Genomic DNA, 22,297 nt, shown 5'->3' with positions numbered 1-22,297 from the left:
CCAAGAACTATTGCAATATGAAATGCTAAATTGATTATTGGATTCAAAAAGCTATAACAATTACTAGAAGAAGTAGCGTACAAAAAGGTAAATAGAGAAGATTCCAGTTTTTTTTTGGTAACGTAAAATCAATCCACTTAAGCAGTGTAAATTCACTGCGGTGGAAGCACTGAGAGAAATCCATGTTTTGAATTCCTTTCTTCAGTTGGATAGGTGGACCCCTCAGTAAGTGATCTTAAATTTTCTCAATGCGTGGCCTGGATTTCATGGAGCAACAGCACTCACCATTGACCTCCAGGAAGGCTGCCCGCAAAGGTCCAGTGACCCCTGCGGTATGGATTTTCCTTTACCTGAAGTCAGTTTGAACTTGATGCCGGGTCAAGGGAATCTCCAGGCATCTAGCAGCAGCGATATCATCAAGCAATCACACTGATCACATTGAAATATTCTCACAGACAGCAAACCAAGAAGTAAAGTTTACTGATTATTTTTCACTTTTAATTATTTTGAGAGTGAAATAACCATTTGGGATATACTATAGGGTTAAGATAGAAACTAAAATATCATATCTTTTAAATTTTTTGTAAAGTTTATGAAGTTTTTTATCATAATGGAGGAATTTGACATTTCACATATAAAATTAGGTTTTTAGGGCCTGAGTCTGTTCAACATTAATTCCAAAATTTTAAAACCCAGTTGCATCTCATTCAACAATGTGTAGCAAAGATTTTTACACCAAGACTAAGACCATATCAGTGGAAGCTGTTGGTTTTCATTGTACTTCTTAGCACAATCAGTATTGTTTAGCAAGTTGTCCACTGTGGAATGACATCTAATGTTGGACACTGTTTTGAGTTTTGCAAGCATGGGCTGGTTGGGTACGGTCAGTACTTTGCCTGTTATGAACAGCCAAATTACACTAAAAGCCAATTTAAGATTCAGTTGGGCTTGCAGTGTGGCTCACTTATGTATGCTACAAGCTGCATATATTCACACACATGGTGTTGTCCTTTGCAGACAGGAGGGGCATGTCCATGCATACGCCTTTTCCAACTAAGCAAAAGCTTGGGGGACTGTCATTCCCTGGTTCATTTGTCAAGCCAATGCCTTGACCAGTCAGAGTCAACCTGCCTGGTTTGAATTTGAAACAAAAACTTGGCAGTTAACAGTTAACTGTTCTCTGCTGCATTCCCCATGCCAACGCTTCTACCAATCAGAGTCCATTTGCCAACCAACCAGCACTATCTTTTCATGCAACATAAATTGTTGTTCCCTTTACTGTTGGTTTATCTTGCTGTCCTGATGAGTAGAAGACGATCAGCTTTGATAATTTGTCTCGTTTTTCGGCAATACTCAAGTTCTGTACCACCAGATGACTATTAACATTTCCTATGTTCAATCTTCCACATAAATAAGGTATTACTATCATTGCACAATGGGAAATTGAAGACATTTTCTGTAGAACTCTGTGCGATGGGTGCTCAGATAATCTTTTGTACTATTGTACATAAGGCCTCATGAGGTTGTATCATTACTTCTTTTTATTCTGATGTCTGTAATGAATATTTCCATCATCTGCTAGATTTAAAAAGTCATAGTGACCGAAGGAATGGCATAGGGATAAATGCAACATCCTGAGTTTAGGAAAGGGGATTTAAGTATTGGGTGTATCAAATGGTTGATTTGTAGATGACAGGACTGCAATCTTTGGTGTTAGTGGACAGCTGCTTGAAGCGATTGCAAGTTGCGCAACAGCAGTAAAGAATGTAAATATTTTACAGTATACAACCAGAGGGATGGAAGATTAATCTTTGGCTAGTAATAATAAGTTTTAATTGAAATACACAGGTTACAACACAAACCATTTGACTCGACCTGGCCATGTTGCCATTTAACCTCTGTGCAAACAAATAGTTCTAATCATATTTAACCATTCTGTTCCTGTATCTCTTTGGCACCTTTAATCTACCTATCCAATTTATCTTGAATATTGACACAGTTTCTACCTCAACCACTGATCCTGGAAGTGAATTCCACGGCTTTGCAGCCTTCTCCTTGAAGAAGTTATTTCCGCCCTTTGTTCTAACTCTCTTGCATTTAATCTTGTATCTGTGTACCTTTGTTCTTGATACCTAGACTGGAAATAGCCTGCTGTAGCTATCCTGCCCCCTTCTTTCATAATTTTAAACATTTCTACCACATCACTCTGTAATGTGCATTGTTCTAGCAAAAAGAAAGTGCAAACCTTGCTTTGTATTTCCTGAATAGGACACTGAGCTCTACCTGGAGTACTATTTACTGCCTGGTCACTATATTAAAGTACAAACATCCTGCCCACTAAAAATAGTACAGAAGAGAATTAATTAGTGCCTTGAATTAGGCATCTGAAAAGAGAGTGAGGAAGCTGGGACTAGAATAACTCTGAAAGGCTAGGGAAAATGTTACGTTTCTAAGATCCTAAAGAGTTTAGAAATTTAAGAAAATTTGTGACGTAATTACAAGCCTTGTAATCAGTGGTACATTGGGCAAGCTTAGAATGAGGATGGCAATCAGACAGTTTAGATTGAATTACTTGACGCAACCAACGTTGCGTATCCAGAGACTCTGGAGCTAGAACATGTCAGCCAGCCCAAGAGGGCACTGACTTTATTTTTCAAATTCGTTGAGGGAGAAGAGAGAAAAATTATCATCCGATATTTTTTCTACCTTTTTAATTGGCTCATTGGACTGCAGTAATCTTTTCCAATCCTGTGCATTTCTGTTACATTTCGTTTTGTCCTTTCCTTCGTCCACCAATGGGCTGACATGCATCATAGCCCAGTGAAGAATGTAAGCAGGTAAATCTGTCTCCGGCCTTGAATCAAAAACCACATCAGTAACGAGGTGCCAAAACTGCAGTACCTGTAACATGCCTTGGAGTAGAAAAGCAAAATCATCAACATGCATGTGAAGAACACTTACAATTTTCCTATAAATGATAAACAGTGGAAGTCTTCTTCCTGAATGTGTTTTTCCTTTATCACTGTGGGGAAATTCTAAACCCATACTTTACACCTCTCCATGGCACAACTGAGATTACTAATTTGCTGTTTGGGGAACTGAGAATTTCAAAATAAATGTGTCCATTGTAACTTCTGAAATGGAGTTGCCGCTTCAAAATACAAACCATACGGCAGAATATTATTAGTAACAAAGTGTATATTTATAGTACTATGCTTACAATTAAATAGTCTTTTAAGCAAAATCAAAAAAGTAAAAATGAAACAAAGTTAAACTATTTTCTTGTGTACAGGAACAAGTATTTGACCCATATGAAGTGTGTGCACAAGACATTCTTTCACCACAGTTTCATGAGCATTTCAACAATTTGATGTCAAGGTCACCAGTAGCCTTTTACTTTCAGGTAAGCTGTTTTTGTTCTGCTATGAAAACTGGCCTGGGGATGGAGTTCCTAGTTGAAAGGCATGACTGAAGTCGAAAGTAATAGCTAACTTGTGAAATAATTAGAGGCTGTAAGGAGAAAATTAACATTTTTGTATGGATCTTGTTAAATCGCTGGAAAAGACACACATGGGTGCATACTGGCCTAACGAAACTCCATGTTTCGTTACTGCTGAAGTCAGTGCCCAGATTAATTGTAATGAAATAATTCCAAGTGTTAACCTGTGTTAATTATTGTTGAAAATTCGGCAGTTGAAATTCTTTGGTCCTCATGATTTTGTTTTCCTGTGTCATTTTTAATAATACCTTCTGCCTTCACTCGCTTTTTTCTATCAGAAAGAGCCCTCTTCTCCATAGTAGCTGATTCGGTCCCAGTGTAGGCTTGAGTCTTTCTACTGCATGTTCTGACTTGTGTGCGTGCATGTGCATACACGTGTGTGTATACACATGGGTATGTACATCTACGATTTAAAATCTCACTTAAGTTTTGGGGACTTTGGCCAGAATTTTACCTTCTGCGTGCGGGCGTGCACCTGACATGCCGGAATGTAATATGACACGCGATAACATTGGGCATGTGTCCTGACATCACTGCGTACTCAAGCGATATTTTGTTCAGCGGATGCACGCCGGAGGCGGCTGCACGTCTGCCAATAATTGAAAGGCCATTGAGGATCTAATTAACTTTAAATTTATGCTGCCTGTCCGTCCAACCTAACGGTTGGTGGGCAGGCGAAAAGACTAAGCAGCCTTTACATTTTTTAGGAAACCTTATCCACAAGCGGGATGAGGTTTCCTAAAGCTATTACAAATTTTGACATTAAAAACATGAGGGGACATGTTTCATTCAATTTTTACTGTATTTATTAATTTTTTTAAAATGCGCTTCAATCTCCCTGAGGCAACTCCATGCCACAGGGAGATTGAAGCGCTCGTTCGCGAACTGTGCGCTAGACCCCACTCTCCCTCCTCCCCTTGCCCACATAGCACTACCGCTTGCGATCCACGCAGCCCGCCCACGTAAAATGGCGGCACGGGGCCGATTGCGGGTGGCAGTCGGCTTCCCGACCACCCCCGTCTGCTCCCGCCAAGTCCGCCTGATGCAGGAAAAATTCAGGCCTTTGTAATTTATCACACTTTTGTGCAATTTGCATAAATTATACTAAAAAGCAAACTAGATCAGATCCAGGATTATCCAATATTCATTTTTAATCTGTTCAACTATGCATGAATGTTTATAGTCCCACATGCAAACATTGGCTGAGAATTCACTTCATATTGGACACTAAGATTCCCCACACAGACAGTGGTATATGAAATGACTGTACAATTGGCTGAACTAGCTGAAAAATATCCCTATGGAGGAAGTTGGCTGCTTCTCCAAAACTAAGATTGCACAGTTTACAGGGAAGTTGAGCCTTGACACCATAATCTTTTGGGAGTTGGGGCTCAGTGTGAGGCTAAGTGCATTAGATGAACAGTGAAAGAGTCCAAGTCAGTCCATACCATAAAAATCCCAGAGGAGCTTCTGGATAAAATGGATGACCCTATGTGGAAAATACTGAATGCAAACCTTCAATTCTCACTTCTATAAGCAATATTAGTTTACTGACTTTTAAAAAGGTATTTTATAAAAAGCCTATTTGAAGGCTAAAATACATTGAGCAGGACTTCACCAAAAATGAAGAATAGGAGAGTTACTCAACGAGAATACAAAGATGGAGAACATGTAGGATAGTGTTTCTGGAATTAGGAGTAAGAGTAAAGTTTTTCATATTGATGAAATAGGAATATTGATGAAATAGCAATGAGTAATTTTGCAGTGAGAGAGAGAAGGATGATTGATTAAATAATGAGCTTTATCTTGCTTTATGCTCAAATTCAGATGAATGGTGCTAGAAGTGCAGTTGCAGCTATCAGTGTAGCGTGCAAATCTTAAGTGGACATGGACTTTGTAAATAGTTATGAGTTGCATTTTAAATCTGATTATCAGGTGTACTTCATTGAAGTCTTTGTCATGTAGAGATACGGGGATTCCTCACTTAACATAGTAGCTGTGTTCCTGAAAACATTTAACTGAAACAACATTATTGGAATCAGATTTTCCTATTACAACTAATGTAAAAACTGGAGTTAGGTTCTTTTGGACATTTCCCTTTAAAAAAAACTAAATATAAATTTAAACTGTTCAGAGATTTTGCCATTGAACCAACTGACAGTGAGAATAGCATCACTAAACATGGAGCTGGTGAATAGAATGCAGGCATATGATGTTAGGATAAAATTGGGTGGGAACGAATCATTGAGAAAGAGATTGCAAAGAGTAAGTATTCCAGACAGAGAGAGAATGCGACAGAGAGTGATGGAAGGAGCAGGGGGAACAACAGAGAGAGAGAGAGAACATGAGCAAGCAAAGCAGCAGCATGGATAATTCAAAACCAGAACAATTAGTGAGAGAAACTGAAAGCTGAAGTTATTATTAGCTTGTTGTCATTTTGGATGAGTTTTATTGTTGGATACTCTCCCTGTGTGTTTATCCCTGTCAGGTCCTCAGTCTGTTCTGGAGAAAGTTCCTTTTTCTTACTTATAGACTAAATAAACAAACAGAATCAGTTATTCACTGATAGTAATTCATTATTCAAATACACCGCTTTAAAATCTTGGTGACTGCTGAATTCATTGAACACTGGGGCTGATTTCAACAGTACATTTAAATCCTCCTTATTGTCACCTAGCAAACAATGTTATGATGAATGTTGCAAGTTTAAATGGATATAAGTTCCCTATTTCATCAGCGAGTTTATAACAAAACAATATTGACCGGGTGGTTAACAGTAAGGTTGAGTGTCTTGGGCTACAGGAAGATATAGATGGGATGGTCAAATGGGCAGATAAGTGACAGATGGAATTTAACCCTGAAAAGTGTGAGGTGGTACACTTTGGAAGGAGTAATTTAACAAGGAAGTATTCAATGAACGGCATGACACTAGGAAGTTCTGAGGAACAAAGGGACCTTGGTGTGTGTGTCCATAAATCTCTAAAGCGGAGGGGCATGTTAGTGGGGTGGTGAAAAAGGCATATGGCACACTTGCCTTTATCCATCGAGGCATAGATTACAAAAGCAGGGAGGTCATGTTAGAGTTGTATAGAACCTTAGTGAGGCCACAGCTGGAGTACTGTGTGCAGTTCTGGTCGCCACATTATAGGAAAGATGTGATTGCACTGGAGTGGGTGCAGAGGAGATTCACCAGGATGTTGCCTGGGATGAAACATTTAAGTTATGAAGAAATGTTGGATAGACTTGGGTTGTTTTTGTTGGAGCAGAGAAGACTGAGGGGCGACCTGATCGATGTGTACAAGATTATGAGGGGCATGGACAGGGTGGATAGGGAGCAGCTGTTCCCCTTAGTTGAAGGGTCAGTCACAAGGGGACATAAGTTCAAGGTGAGGGGCAGGAGGTTTATGGGGGATGTGAGGAAAAACGTTTTTACCCAGAGGGTGGTGATGATCTGGAATGCACTGCCTGGGAGGGTGGTGGAGGCGGGTTGCCTCACATCCTTTAAAAAGTACCTGGATGAGCACTTGGCACATCATAACATTCAAGGCTATGGGCCAAGTGCTGGTAAATGGGATTAGGTAGATAGGTCAGGTGTTTCTCACGTGTCGGTGCAGACTTGATGGGCCGAAGGGCCTCTTCTGCACTGTGATTCTGTGAATCAATTTTAAATGAGAAATCCCTGTGTAGGAAACGAACAGTGTACTTAAAAATTTTAAATCCAATTGATATACATCACCGGTTCTAAAAGCAAAAATTAGTTAATTTTAAGGATTTGAATTTTTGTCATGAAGGTGAGAAACGGGAGCTGGGACTGTTTTCACGTGGGGAAACCTTTAATTGACATGGAGACAGGTTTCCTGTCCACTTAGAGCCTGTGCAGGCAGGAATGGAGAGGATTCAGAACAAGTGTGTGTCTCATTTAGATACCCCAAGCCAGTCATCACTGAGGCTGTTGTCCTGAGGGAGAGATTTGCAGTTTACGTAACAGTCTACCACTGCAGTGGAGGGAATCAATATGTCATGGGAGCTGGAGACTTGGCACCTGAAGAAGGGCAGCCCCTTGCCTCATTGATGCTGACCTGGATCTAATGCTAGAGGCTATGAGAGAGAGGTGGGAGGCCCTCCTACTGGAGGGTGACAGGAGGAGGCCACCTCATTTTGTATCTTGTTGTTCAGTGCCACCTCCATCTACCTCCAATTCCTTCTTCATTCTTACCTCCTGCTCCTTCCCAAATGAGCTGTCTCCTTCCAGAGCCTCGCTGCCCTCAAGGTTCACAACTCTGAGGGCCATGGCATGGAGAGCACAGCAGGCCACCACAATGACCAAGACACTTGCAGGAGGATATTGAAGACCACCAATTGGCGGGTCCAGCCACTGAAATCACATCATCAGAAGCCTGATGGCCTGCTCAATGGTGGTCCCACTGAGCAAATGGCATTCATTTTATTGCCTCTGTGCCTTTGTCTGTGTCTTTGTCCCGTAGGAGGGTAAGTAATCATTTGTTCAAGGGATATCCCTTATCCCCTTGGATCCATGCGCGCACACACCTCGGGATTGGAGTGAAGACCTGAGGCAGCCAGGACTGGCAAAAATTGAAGGAATCATGGCAACAGCCAGGAAAGCGAACGCACATATTGACAAAGTTCTTGTTGCTACAGACCAGTTGGACATTGAGAGAGTAGAAGCACTTCCTTTTGATGTATCTCATTGACCAGGGGCCCTGATTTGCACATGGGTGTAATCGATGATGCCCTGCACCTGAGGAAATTCAGCAAGGGAGGCAAAAAGTTGCCAGCTGGAGCTTTCTTTCTGGGTAAGGTGGCCACCCAATTGTCCTTTGCAGCCCTGCCTCCTCCTCTTGTGCCCTTGCAATGCCGGGAGTGGGGGGTGGGCGGGGGGTGCCATGTGCCCACTCTTCTTTTCACCTGCACAGCATCAAGGGCACCTCCATACCAAGTGCCCAGTCCCACTTTGCCCCCCTAATCCTCTTATGGAGCTGGTGTGATGCCTTGGAGCAGCTTTAACTAACTTCCCATTCTGTACCTGCCTCCGCTCAGCTATTCAGAAACTGACAGTCTCTCTTTAAATATTCCACCCTCCCCCATCAACAAGCTCTTAATGAGGATTTTAATTAGCTTAACTGCTTTCAAATGGGAGGGGGGTGGGATTCCTGTCTTGCCCTCCTCCACCACCAACATCACCTACGTGGCCCCCCTCCCACGATCATAGCCAGCACCAGGAACAGTATCCTGGAACTGAAATGCTGTACGACACCAATACCATTCCTGCCTTCGTGGGGGTGGGAAGGGAGTTCAAATTCAGCTCAAGGAAACTGCCCATTCAGGCATGCTGATCTAGTGGAAATGAGACATACCTTGTAGACTGCTTTATAAAGACTGTCTATCTCGGAAGGCTTAGGAAATGATCATCAGGGCAGTGTTGTGCCAGATTAGCAGACCTAATGAGCTGTACACAACATTAATAAACTACCTATATATTTGTACCTTTTTTACAAAGCAATTTTGCGCACACACTACATGTCATCCATTAAATTCTCCAATCTGCTTCTAAAGTTACTAAGACTGGTCATTGAATTCATTTACAAAATAATTTAGTGTAGCAGAAGATACCCAGCAAATAATGGCCACAATTTTCAGCTAGGTGAGCAGGGGTGGGGTGATGTTGGGTGGTGGTTGGATGTCACCGCACGTCATTTAGATTTTCAGTTCGGCGGGCATGCAGCCGAGTTGGCTGTGTGCCCGCCAAACTGTCAAAGCCCTATTAAGGCCATTTAAAAACTAATTAAACGAATGAACTGAGCTACCACAAAAACAAAAACAGAATTACCTGGAAAAACTCAGCAGGTCTGGCAGCATCGGTAGAGAAGAAAAGAGTTGACGTTTCGAGTCCAATGACCCTTCAACAGAACTGAGTGTAGTTAGGAGAGGGGAGAAATTTAAGGTGGGGGGTGGGGTCGGGGGAGAGAAGTTGAGGGTGGGGTGGTTGCAGGGACAAGCAAGCAGTGATAGGAGAAGAGAATCAAAAGATGTCACAGACAAAAGGATCAAAGAGGTGTTGAAGGTGGTGATATTATCTAAGAGAATGTGCTAATTAAGAATGGATGGCAGGACACTCAAGGTACAGCTGTAGTGGGGGTGGGGTGGAAAGATTGAGACAGCACCTCATCTTCCGACTAGGCACTTTACAGCCTTCCGGGCTGAATATTGAATTCAACAACTTTAGATCTTAAACTCCCTCCGCCCACCCCCACCCCGTTTCTTCCCCCTCCCTTTTGTTTTTTTCAATAATTTATATAGATTTTTCTTGTCCCACCTATTTCCATTATTTTTAAATCTACAACTAATACCTTGTCAATCTTTCCACCCCACCCCCACTAGAGCTGTACCTTGAGTGTCCTGCCATCCATTCTTAATTAGCACATTCTCTTAGATAATATCACCACCTTCAACACCTCTTTGATCCTTTTGTCTGTGACATCTTTTGATTATCTGCTCCTATCACTGCTTGCTTGTCCCTGCAACCACCCCACCCTCAACTTCTCTCCCCCCACCCCACCCCCCACCTTAAACCAGCTTATATTTCTCCCCTCTCCTAACTACACTCAGTTCTGTTGAAGGGTGATTGGACTCGAAACGTCAACTCTTTTCTTCTCCACCGATGCTGCCAGACCTGCTGAGTTTTTCCAGGTAATTCTGTTTTTGTTTTTGTTTTGGATTTCCAGCATCCGCAGTAGTTTTTTGTTTTGTAATGAACTGAGCTGCTGTCCAAGCTTAAGGTTGGCGGGCAGGCGAAGAGCCCAGGCGGCCTTCGCATTTTTCATGGAACCTCATCCAAAATTCATTGACGTGTCCCAGCTTGCGCGCGAAAGAACGCAGGCCCTGACTCAGGGAAGCACGTCACGCTGGGTGGGCCTTAATTGGCCCGCCCATGTAAAATTGCACTGCTGGCCCAATTGGCGGCGCTGATCGGGTCCGCACCTGCCCCTGCACAGTTACCCCCTTGGGGGTGGGGGGCGTAGAATCATCCCCAATGAGTGTTTCGATGCTTGACCTGTGCAGTACGATTAGTGCAATTGTTTTTGGAACAGTACAGGCCTGTGTGGATGCTTCTGGATTCTTTGAGTCTGACCAATTATTGCCTGAGGATTGAGCCCCTCTTCACTGTCTTGATAGTATAGAACATGGAACAAAGATTCCTAGGAAAAACCAACACAGCTCTTATAAAATTTCCTAAGATCCCAAAGACCAGATTTAAATATTCACGACTAAAGAGGTTATATAATCGTAGAGTCATAGAATGGTTACAGCACAAAAGAAGGCCATTTGGCCCATTGTATCTGTGCTGGCTTTCTGCAAGAGCGGTTTACCTAGTCCCAATCCCCTGCCTTTTACCCATAGCCCTGCAGATTTTTTTTTGTCTTCAAATAACGACTCAACTCTCTCTGAAAGCCACAAATGAATTTGCTTCCACCACACTCTCAGGAAATGCATTCCAGATTCTAACCACTGTGTTTTAAAAAAAAATTTCCTCATGTCGCTGTTGTTTCTTTTTCCAAATATTTTAAATATGTCTCCTCTGGTTCATGACCCTGCCGCCAATGGAAACAGTTTCTCCCTATCTAGTCTATCCAGACCCCCTCAGTAAAGTACTGGCGCAGCACAATGAGAAGCAACTGATGTATGTTGCAGTCTCCCACCTGCTGAGACATAAAACAATGCATATTAGAATAACAGTTATTGTTAAACTTTCTTAATTGTCAGCCATAAAAGATGATGAGTTGTTTCTTCTTCCCCTTCCTAAAAGCTTAACTGCATTAATTTTGAAAATGAGGGGACTCCACCACACTACTGACTCAACGTTATTATGTTTACACAACTCTGCCTTGAGACTGTCCCCTCTCTGGCTGATGCTCTGTAGCTACAAAGCTGAAAAAAAGAAATATTTTTATTAAGTGCTTCCATCTCACTGAGGAGGTTTCAGACCAATCCATGCCCAACAACCTGCTCTGAAAACTCTGCTCACGTTTTGACAGCGTTGACAAATTCCACCACAGAAGCTGAGACAACCCACAACATTCTAAATTAAACGACCCACAACATTCTTTAAAAAAGTCAATTTGTCCAATCTCCCAAAGTTAATAGATTCTTTTAAAAATTCCAGGATCTGGATTGGCACTTTGTCAAAAACTGATCAGTTCTACCCTGTGTACCAAGTTTCATTCAAATCCCTCCATTAGTTTTCAGAAATACTGTTTACAGACAAACAGACTAAAGGGGCAAAACCATTACCTCAGCAGCGGAGATAACAAGTCAAGCTAGTTATCTGCTAGACTGTTTCATATATTGCTTTTCTCTTAGGGCTCTAATCATTAAAGGTACAGCTGTCCAAAGCCAATCCACAAACGGTATTATTCAACCTATGCAAAATAACTTTATAAAAAGATAATACGGACATTTTCAAATTTGATGCACAATGGAACTCATTAAGTACTTGATTTAGTACTGATATTTTGCATATATTCATAATATGAATTGTTTTTGCCTTTAAATTTGAATATGCACTTTACATAAATAAACCGAGTATTGAGTTTCTAATTGTACAACCCAAGAAAACTCTAAAGGGTAAATATTTTTATCATTGGTACTAGGTGCTCTTCATGATCAGAGATCAAGGTTGATCCATACTACTTGGCTTTTTTTAAAACTTTGTTACCGTTGACCTACAAGCAGAAACAGTCTATTGATTTGCTGTCTCTTGTGGAAGTCTAGCATTGTAACTGATGTATTGACCCAGATATTTTGATGCTCTTATGTTGCTATATTCTTTGTGAGAAATGAACTTTTGTTGCAATGAGATTACCTGATTAACTTTCCACTTCAATACTGGGTTAAAGGGCACAATGTTGAAAAGATTGTCTTAAATATTTAATTTCACTAGTATTGCAGGTGTATTACATTTTTTTTCTAAAAGTCTGCAGTTATAAATTTATTTTAAAAATAATTACTTGCACAGATTTAGGACTCTTATAATGTTTCATGGTTCTTTCATTATATATTACAATCTAATGAAAATAAGTTGCAGAACTGTCTGTTGCTAATTATCGTTTTTACTTCCTAGTCTATTGCTGAAGGATTCAAAGAAGCTGTTCAGTATGTACTTCCACAACTACTTTTAGTCCCAATTTATCATTGTTTGCATTACTTCGAACTGTTGCAGGTAAGATATTCTGAAACCTTTTGAGTTAAAGTGCATTGAATTATTGAATTATTGCAAAATAGGACAATTAATAATTTTTTTTCCATAGGATGCTTATTAAATTGATCAGTTCCTCTTCAGTTGTCCTGAAGTTGAAAATAGTTTATTTTTATTTCCCTTTATGCCATTTATTATAGTGTAGTTTTTATATGTGGTGCTGTGTTGTTTCATGAATACTCAATGTGAAGCTGGGCTTGGTTTAAAATAATTTCTAAAGATCAGTGATTAGTGCTGCCATCTTCTGACAATCTACTGTTTCAAACCTGATGTAATTTCCATTTTGGAGCCTCCTTGAAGATGAAATTGTAATCTGCTAAATGCTGTTTATTTGCAAATATTTTTGTTCCCAGTAAAAAAAAAAATTACTAAAATAAACTTGGTAATTGAGATCTTAATTAGTAAGAGATGTAGGCAGTAGTGCTGTTAATCTGCTAAATTACTAAATTAGAAAATTAAAATTATTAAGCAGGTTTTAACAGCAGAGACTAAACAAGAGCTTAGTCGGTCTTTTTATTTTTTCTTGGTATGTGAGTATTGCTGGCAAGGTCAGCATTTATTGCCCATCCCTAATTGCCCTCGAGAAGGTGGTGGTGAGCCTTCTTGAACCACTCCAGTCCATCTGGTGCTGTTAGGAAGGGAGTTCCAGGATTTTGATCCTGCATTAGTGAAGAAAGACCAATACAGTGCCAAGTCAGGATAGTGTGAGACTTGAAGAGGAGCTTGCAGGTGGTGGTGCTCCCATGTATATGCTGCTTTTGTCCTACTAGATGGTACACCTACCAGGCTGCAGGTTTGGAAGGTCCTGTAGAAGGAACCTTGGCTGTAGTACATTTTGTAGATGGTACACATTGCTGCCAGTGTGCACTGGCGGTGGAGGAAGTGAATTTTTATGGCGGCGGCTGGGGTGCCAATCAAGCAGGCTGCTCTGGACTGAACTGTGTAGATCATCATTGTTGGAGCTACACTGATCCAGGTAAGTGGAGAGTATTCCATCACACTCCTGACTTGTGCCTTCTGGATTTTGGGGAGTCAGGAGGTGGGTTACCAGCCACAGAGCTCCCAGCCTCTAACTTGCTCTGGTAGCCACAGTATTTATGTGGCTGGTCCAGTTCAGTTTCTGATCAGAGGTAAGCCCCAGGATGTTGGATGCTGGGGGATTTGGTGATGGTAATGCTGTTGAAAGTCAAGGGGAGATGTCCTTGGGCTGAGTTGATAGGCCTTCAACACACAACCATCTTCCTTTTCGCTAGGTACGACTCTAGCCCGTGGAGTGTTTTCCCATTGATTTCAGTTTTGCTACAGCTCCTTGATGACACATTTGGCAAAATGATGCCTCGATGTCAAGGGCAATCACTTTCACCTCAGCTCTGGAATATGTGAAATATGGGGTTATTTGTGAACATCAACAATTCAGGATTGTTAATGGGCTTGATATGTATTAATTTCTTTGCTAAAATGTGATGCAGCTGCCTGTCACACTTGCTTTAAGTTCTGCAGAGTACCCATAAAGGACATTTGGTCCATATATTTCACATTATTGACAGCAAAATTGAAAACCCAAAAGAGCATTAGAAAAATTGCTCACTCTCTAATTTATGTGTTGATAAGCACCTAATAACACTCTTTGATTTTGTGGCCTTCCCAACACCGCCCAATGAGAGTCTACGCCACCCAATCCAGGGAAATGCCATTGGAGATCCATTCTGGGGACACTCTAGTACCATATTGTGCTCAGGATTTGCAGAAGGGTATAAACTAGATGAGTAGTAAGAAAGGATAGCAGAGATTAAAAGCTGTAGGAAAGATCAGAGAAAAGTAGGGAAGTAAAGAACAGAGCAGAAGGAGTGGGGGACTAAAAGGACGAAGATTGCATGAAATGAGAAGGGGCATATCTGCATTCACACTTTTAGTGGTATGGAACTAGTCATTTGAATTCCTTGTTTTGCAAGTACCCTTTAATTCTGATGTTAATGTTTGCATTGTCAGGATGCATTGTTTTTTTTCATTTCTTGCGCACGATGTGGGCGGCGCTGGCTAAGCCAGCATTTGTTGCCCATCCCTAATTAACCTTGCAAAGGTGGTGGGGTGCCAGCTTCTTGAATGCTGCAGTCCATGTGTTGTAGGTACACCCACAGTGCTGTTAGGAAGGTGGTTCCAGGGTTTTGACCCAGTGACAATGAAGGAATGGTGATACAGTTCCAAGTCAGGATGCTTTGTGGCTTGTTGGGGAACTTGCAGGTGGTGTGTTCCCATCCATCTGCTGCCCTTGTCCTTGTAGGTGGTAGAAGTCATGAGTTTGGAAGGAGCTGTTGAAAGAACCTTGATTAGTTGCTGCAGTGCATCGGGTACCTGGTACACACTGCTGTCACTATGCATTGGTGGTGGAAGGAGTGAATGTTGAAGGTGTTGGAAGGGGTGCCAATCAACCGGGTTGCTTTGCCCTAAATGACATGGAGCTTCTTGAGTGCTGTTGTTGGAGCTGCACTCATCCAGGCAAGTGGAGAGTATTCCATCACACACCTGACTTGTGTCTTGTGGATGGTGGACAGGCTTGGGGAGTAGGGAGGTGAGTCACTTGACAAAGAATTCCAGGCTCTAACATGCTGTTGTAGCTGCAGTATTTATATGGCTGGTCCAACTCAGTTAAAGGTGAATGATAACACCGCGCCCCCCCAAAATGATGATGATGCTGGGGGATTTGGCAATGGTAATGCTGTTGAATGTCATGGGGAGATGGTTAGATTCTCTCTTGTTGGAGATGGTCATTGCCTGGCACTTGTGTGGCATGAATGTTACTTGCCACTTCTCAGCTCATGCCTGAATGTTGTCCAGGTCTTGCTGCACTAGGACACAGACTGCTTCAGTATCTGAGGAGTTGAATGGTACTGAACATTGTGCAATCATTAGCGAGCATCCCCACTTCTGACCTGATGATGGATGGAAGGTCATTCATGAGGAAACTGAAGATGATTGGGCCCAGGACACTACCCTGAGGAACTCCTGCAGTGATGTCCTGTGACTGAGGTGATTGACCTCCAACAACCACAGCCATCTTCCTTTGTGCTAGGTATTATCAAACCATTGGAGGATTTTCCCACTGATTCCCATTGACTTCATTTTTGCTAAGGCTCCTTGAAGCTACACTTGACCAAATGCTGAATTAATGTCAAGGGCAGTCACTTTCACCTCACGTCTTGAGTTCAGTTTTCTTGTCCATGTTTGGACCAAAGCTGTGATGAGGTCAGGAGCCGAGTGACCCTGGTGTAACCCAAGTTGAGCATTAGTGAGCAGGTTATTGCTGTTTAAGTGCTGCTTGATGGCACTGTCAACGACACCTTCCATCACTTTACTGATGATCTAGAGTCTACTGATGGGGTTTTAATTGGCCAGGTTGTATTTCTCCTGCTTTTTGGCTGTTGAAGTTTTCCATTTGTATTGAGCTTCCTCTTTGCTCCTCTCTTTAAAGGCCCATTTGCAAATACAGTGAAACAGATAAATTATGAATTCATAGGAGCAATGTTCCCCCCCAATGTTTTTTTCTGTTAGGCACGGCCTATTCATTTATGCTCACAGCACTTTTATATTTCTTTGTGCAGCCATGCACGTGCAGTATCTTGAAGGAGATGACTTGTATGCAACCTGCACGGTAGCTTCTGGGTTGCTGGATAGCTGTGCACACTTGCAACTTAGAGGAAGCATTGCCTAGGTCATTGGCATCAGCTGTCTGTTTTGTGCAGGTATTTTTGCACTTTGTCCAAATGGCCATTGTATTGTCAATAGTTTTAATCAGGTTATATGTAAATAGTCATCAGTTGATTAATTTTATCAAGTATGTATTCATATATTCCTGCAAACAAACCTCTTATTAAATGGTATTTTTCTTTTCATAAATCAGCAATCAATAAATGCAACCAATTATCCATTCACACAAATAAAAGACATTGATTCATCCATTGTCTAGAGGCACTTAAGGAGCTAGTCCTTGATCGATGCCTGGATAGTATTGGCTTTTGACTGTATGAGGGGATTTTTAACTTCCAACCGTGAGCGTGTTTGGAAGAGATGGAGATTTGTAAGTGCTGAAATTGACAGCATGTTGGAAAGCCAGCTCCAACTCGCTGAGCTCTGCATTTAACTGCAGCATGTTAGTCTGGATGTGAGCACCTCCCTTGGGCGAGGTGGGGTAGCTATTTATATATGTTAATAGCTCACCAGGAATTAACTTAATGGAAGTTTTGAGATATACCTGTGTGTGCACACAGGCTTCCTGGAACCCTCCAATGAAAGCACAGCAGTAATTGAGTGGGCTGAAGAAACGACAAGCAGAAAATTCCCAATGTGTGAAAGGCATTAGCTCATGTCACTTGTTTCGAGTTTACTTTCACCACTTGAGGTGAGGTGTTCTACTACCTAGGAGGTGACTTTCACAACTTGGGAGGTTTGTATGTCTGATTTCCACTTTGCATCTGTAATATAAGGGTAGGGCATAGAGCCTGTTTTATGGAGGAGGAAAATCATGCAGCCAGTGCACCAACAGTTGCTGCCTGCGATATTCGGCATGCCCTCCTATTGTTGCGGTTCAGTTAGGTTGCACCAGTACACCCATCTGGCAGCCATGTGTTATAACCCCTGTCCCTCCTCTTCCCCATCCCCAAGGCACTCCAACAACTTCCCCCACATAGAGCAGTCCTACAATCTACCAAGCATCCCTTTCACAACCACGCATTGCTTGGCTTTAACTCTTATCTTATCCATTCATCACAAGTAAGGCGGCCATTTGCCATTCAGCAGGCAAAAATGGGCAAGACAGGAAAGTGGTGTAAACAAATAATATTTTCATTGCTCATAAATGACACGCAAACTTTTAACAATCTAACATTGTGTAACAAACCCATGCATGTACCCTTTTACAACTATGAATCTTTACTGTTCCTCTTCATAGCACCTCTACATGGTGGAACTCGTGGCTTCAGCAGAGGTAGAGGCTGGCTGCACGGATCCCTGCATCGACTGCTCAGATGCTCTTCGCCAATGTCCTCTGGGTTTTGAAGCCCATGGGGACCCCTGCAAAGTCTGCTGCATCTGTGCAGGGACAGGGGCAGACTCAGCTATCGGGACAGGAGTATGGGTTGGGTACTGACTGACTGATTGGGTTGGGCTGGGGGGACAGGGGGGTGGTGGCGTCAACAAGGCTGATTGCCTGGTCATCTAGGCTGAATAATAAGCTTGATGTTTTGGTCCCTTGATAACTTTAAGTAACTCATTATGCAAGGGCTTAACAGCCGTTTTCTCAAATCTTTCCCAAGATTGACTTAAAACATATGCCTTACATTTCATGGACATTAGACATGGGGAAACTTAATTTCAGTTGGCCCCTTGCATTTAGGCACTGTTCACATCGCTTGTGAAAGTTTTACAGTGACCTGTGTCCTGTGTAAAGTAAACTTGTAAAAAGGACTTGTTACATTAAAAGCCCATAGTTTGTAATTTGCATCAATTTAGAGCTCCTCTTTTGCTTTTTATAATGTAAAATATTATGCACTGTCAAGAACGTCCTGTATTTTACAGCTGTCTGTTGTTTGCAAGTGCCCATGTGACCAGGCTTCATTGTAATTGTATCTTAATGTTTTCATGTGTTTTCCTTCCGCTTTTCAAAAAAATTAATTTTAGTCCAGCGGCGATGTGCTTTTTTAGTAGAGGAAAGGAAAGTCATCTGGTTGCTATCTTGGCAAAATATTAAAAATCCCTTTTAAAGGGGTTATTTCCATATTTTTGTTTTACAGTGGGTAACCTGGGATTCCTCCCGTGGTGTTAGTTTTATACCAAACATTTAACTCTTTTGTGTAAAATTGTAGCAACTACAGGAGCAAAGTGAAGATGAAGAAGACAGGGAGTGTTTGAAACAAGCCATTACTACATTGCTGAACCTTCAGTGCAGTATGGAACGTATCTGCAATAAGCACCTACCCAAACGCAGGGCAGGGTAAGCTGAATTATTTGTGTTTCCCCTTTTTTGAATTCTTCCACTTCTGTAACAACATACTGATAAAATTATATTAACTTGTTTTCTTGTTGGACTGTTCATTATGTAATGAAATGTAATAAAAATTGACTTTCTCTGTTATGTAGTGAACCTTTACCTCGCCTCTACAACCATCAGATAAGAAGTAAACACCTTGCCATCAAGAAAATGAATGAAATCCAGAAAAACATTGATGGGTGGGAGGGGAAAGATATTGGACAGTGCTGCAATGAATTTATAATGGAAGGAACACTAACACAAGTTGGAGCGAAGCATGAGCGACACATTTTCCTTTTTGATGGTTTAATGATCAGTTGTAGGACCAATCATGGACAGTCCAGGCTCCCAGGTTGTAGCAATGTTGAATACAGACTCAAAGAAAAATTTCTAATGCGCAAAGTGCAAATCATTGACAAAGATGACTCTTGTGAATACAAGCATGCATTTGAAATCCTCTCCAAGGATGAGAACAGTATAATTTTTGCTGCCAAATCTGCAGAAGATAAAAACAACTGGATGGCAGCTTTAATTTCACTTCAGTATCGGAGTACACTGGAACGAATGTTGGACACAGTTCTTTTACATGAGGAGAAGGAGCAGCCACTGAGACTGCCCAGTCCAAATGTCTATAACTTTGCAGAAGAAGATTCTGAAGAGAACATAGTATTTGAAGAAAATGTACAAGCTAAATCTGGAATACCAATCATAAAAGGAGGAACTGTACTAAAATTAATTGAGAGACTAACATACCACATGTATGCAGGTAAATGTCTTGCTGCTGGACAGGTGGAATTTCTCATTATATTTTAATGGATTTAATGTTACCTTTTTTAATAATTTGTCCACAAGCTGCAACTTTAATCAATACTGTGACTTTATACTGTGTACAGCATACCAGGTGGTTTGGACTCACAAGTTCAAAGCAGTTGAGTTGTGCATCAAAGTGAAATAAGGAAGAATGTATTTGTTCAATGTCTGGCAGTTGAAGTTATCTGAACAGGAGAAGTTAGCTGGGGATACTGTTCCTTGAGTAAATTTGTGCCATGGTGGTGTTATTTGGATCACAACTCAGTTAATGGTAATTTTGGACCACACTTTTTTTATTGTCTGAAACCATCTTAATTGTTGCAAACATAGCAAAATAAATTAATGTTTTAGACAGTCATGTAAAATAAAATTAAAATCAGTCTTAGGCACCTGTTGAAAAGGATCCGTAACCCTAAATTGACCTTTGCACCTGTAGTATTTTAGTGCAGATGCTAAAATTGAAGAGGGGAACAACGTAGGTTTCAGGTAGGAATCACAAGTAATTCAGAGAACTGACAACTATTGAATTGATGTGTCCAAAGGATAATGTATAAGTAAGTGTGAAAAGTTCCAACTTTTAGCAGTGGGCTTCACAGATATGTAAGATTTAAGAAGTACTGTGATCCGCATACACACATACATTGTCCATCTCGCTTGCACAAATAATGAGCTCCCCACCTTAGACAAAGATTGGTATCCTCGGTACAGAAAAGTAGGACTATTGGAACAGAAGAGGCCAAGGGATAGATCTATTTGTAGTGTATAAAATCATGAAGAGTCTGAGTAGAGTCAATTAGTAGGCCCTATTCCTCTTGGTTGAGGGGTCCATAGCCGGGGACATAGATTTTAGAGTAAGTAGAAGGTTTAGAGAGGGTTTGAGAGGAATATTTTGCACTCAGAGAGTTGGTGGCCTGAAAGAATGGTAGAGACAGAAACCCTCATAACATTTAAGAAGTACTTGTAGATTACGGCACTTGGGCTGGAAAGTGGGAGTAGGCAGGATGGCTACGCAGCTGACGCAGACAAAATTGGGTGCACGTTCTCCTTCTGTGCCGTAAATTTCTTTTTATTCGTTCATGGAATGTGGGCATTGCTGGCTAGGCCAGCGTTTATTGCCCATCCCTAATTACCCTTGAGAAGGTGGTGGTGAGCTGCCACCTTAAACCACTGCAGTCCAAGTGTTGTAGGAACACCCACAAGTGCTGTTAGGAAGGGAATTCCAGGATTTTGACCCACTGACAGTGGAAGAACGGTGATATATTTTCAAGTCGGGTTGGTGAGTGACTTGGAGGGGAATTAAGAGATGGTGGTGTTCCCCTCTATCTGCTGCCCTTGTCCTTCTATCATTTCTGTGATTTGATGTGAGGGCCCTATCTACTACTTTTCACTGTTGCTTTCTCCTTTTGCCCTTATCCTTACAGTAGCCTGGTTCTTTTCCTCTACTCCTGTTCTATTCTTTTCCTCTCATCCCGCTCTTTTCTGTTCTGGCTTGCCTATCCATCTTTGTCTGGTCTGCTCTTTTGTTCAGTTTGTTTCACTCTCACCAGGCTTGCAGTGACCCAATCTCCACCTGCTCCAACCTCACACTCTGTCTCTAGCCCCTCTTCCCCTTTCTTCTCACCCTCGCTCTCAGCTTACCCCCCCTGCTCATAGCTCCCCATCCTCTCTTGCTGCTCATCTTCTTGCTCTCTCTCTCTCTCCCACCCTCTCTCAATCACCTAGTTTCGGCATCTCCCTTGCTCTCTGTCATGTATACCATGAATTCAATTCAAGATGAAATTCACTTCACATTGTCTCATCAATTATGCTTCCTTTAGAATCTTTGGAGCGCACCTGTTCTTGGATCAGTGTATTTTTTTTAAGAAAAGACATGTTTCGCAGTGTTTTGTAAGTCAATTGCAGTTTGATTGTACATTTTACTTGTTCCATCTATCTAAGTACTATTGATTTTGTCCTGTGGAGTTGCGACCTGAAAGAAATTGTCGCTACGTCACCTAATTTCACTCCGACATTTACAGCTATTTGAGAGAGGAGGCTTCAGTCAGCGTTGGGTGGATTCAAATCCAGATTTCACCAGTTTAAAAGACCAGTACTGTGCAACATTGATAACTTGTCTCTCTTAACAAACAGTTTATTTGTCCACAATGAAGCAATATTTTATAATATAACTTTTTGATAACTATGCTGCTATTGTATTTGCAGTACAAGTAATTTGATATTCATTTACAGATCCTAATTTTGTGCGCACTTTTCTGACAACATATCGTTCATTCTGCAAGCCTCAAGAGTTGCTGAGCTTGTTAATAGAAAGGTAAGTCAGTAATTAAAATCTGGTCTAGATACTGAAAAAAATTACTGTTAGGTGCCCTGCTAGGTGTTGTCAAAGATTTTTTGAAAATGGTGTGTTTGTCAATTGGATTTTAGTAAATCATAAAGGTTGGTATGTATAATTTTCAGTACTTTTTCTGTCAGGCTGTATTCTTTGGCTTTTGGAGTTTTCCATGTATATGAAATATTTTTTGTTAAACTTTTGTAATTTTTTGTTTTGTGTAGGTTTGAAATACCTGATCCAGAACCCACTGAGGCAGATAGGCTTGCCAGAGAGAAGGGTGAACAGCCAATCAGTGCAGAGTTGAAACGGTTTCGTAAGGAGTATATCCAGCCAGTGCAACTCAGGTTTTTTTTTAATGTT

The 22,297-nt window shown here is 41.4% G+C and overlaps 2 protein-coding genes across 3 annotated transcripts in view; one reads left to right on the top strand and one right to left on the bottom strand.

Moving 5' to 3' along the window:
- Positions 1-22,297, bottom strand: part of dmac2l (distal membrane arm assembly component 2 like) — a 391,974-nt gene that overhangs the window by 127,385 nt on the left and 242,292 nt on the right. The gene's annotated exons all lie outside the window — the stretch shown is intronic.
- Positions 1-22,297, top strand: part of sos2 (son of sevenless homolog 2 (Drosophila)) — a 106,882-nt gene that overhangs the window by 50,695 nt on the left and 33,890 nt on the right. For both annotated transcript variants that reach the window (XM_078562538.1, XM_078562539.1), the window contains exons 7-12: positions 3,293-3,403; positions 12,639-12,737; positions 18,632-18,759; positions 18,906-19,561; positions 21,835-21,916; positions 22,159-22,281. In XM_078562538.1, the coding sequence (XP_078418664.1) occupies positions 3,293-3,403; positions 12,639-12,737; positions 18,632-18,759; positions 18,906-19,561; positions 21,835-21,916; positions 22,159-22,281 (1,199 nt within the window). The remainder of the gene's footprint in view (positions 1-3,292; positions 3,404-12,638; positions 12,738-18,631; positions 18,760-18,905; positions 19,562-21,834; positions 21,917-22,158; positions 22,282-22,297) is intronic.

Source organism: Cetorhinus maximus, chromosome 18 (assembly GCF_964194155.1).
Source record: "Cetorhinus maximus chromosome 18, sCetMax3.hap1.1, whole genome shotgun sequence".
Classification (NCBI taxonomy): Eukaryota; Metazoa; Chordata; class Chondrichthyes; order Lamniformes; family Cetorhinidae; genus Cetorhinus; species Cetorhinus maximus.
The sequence above is the reverse complement of the archived record's forward strand: the minus strand, read 5'-3'. Positions and strand labels throughout refer to the sequence as shown.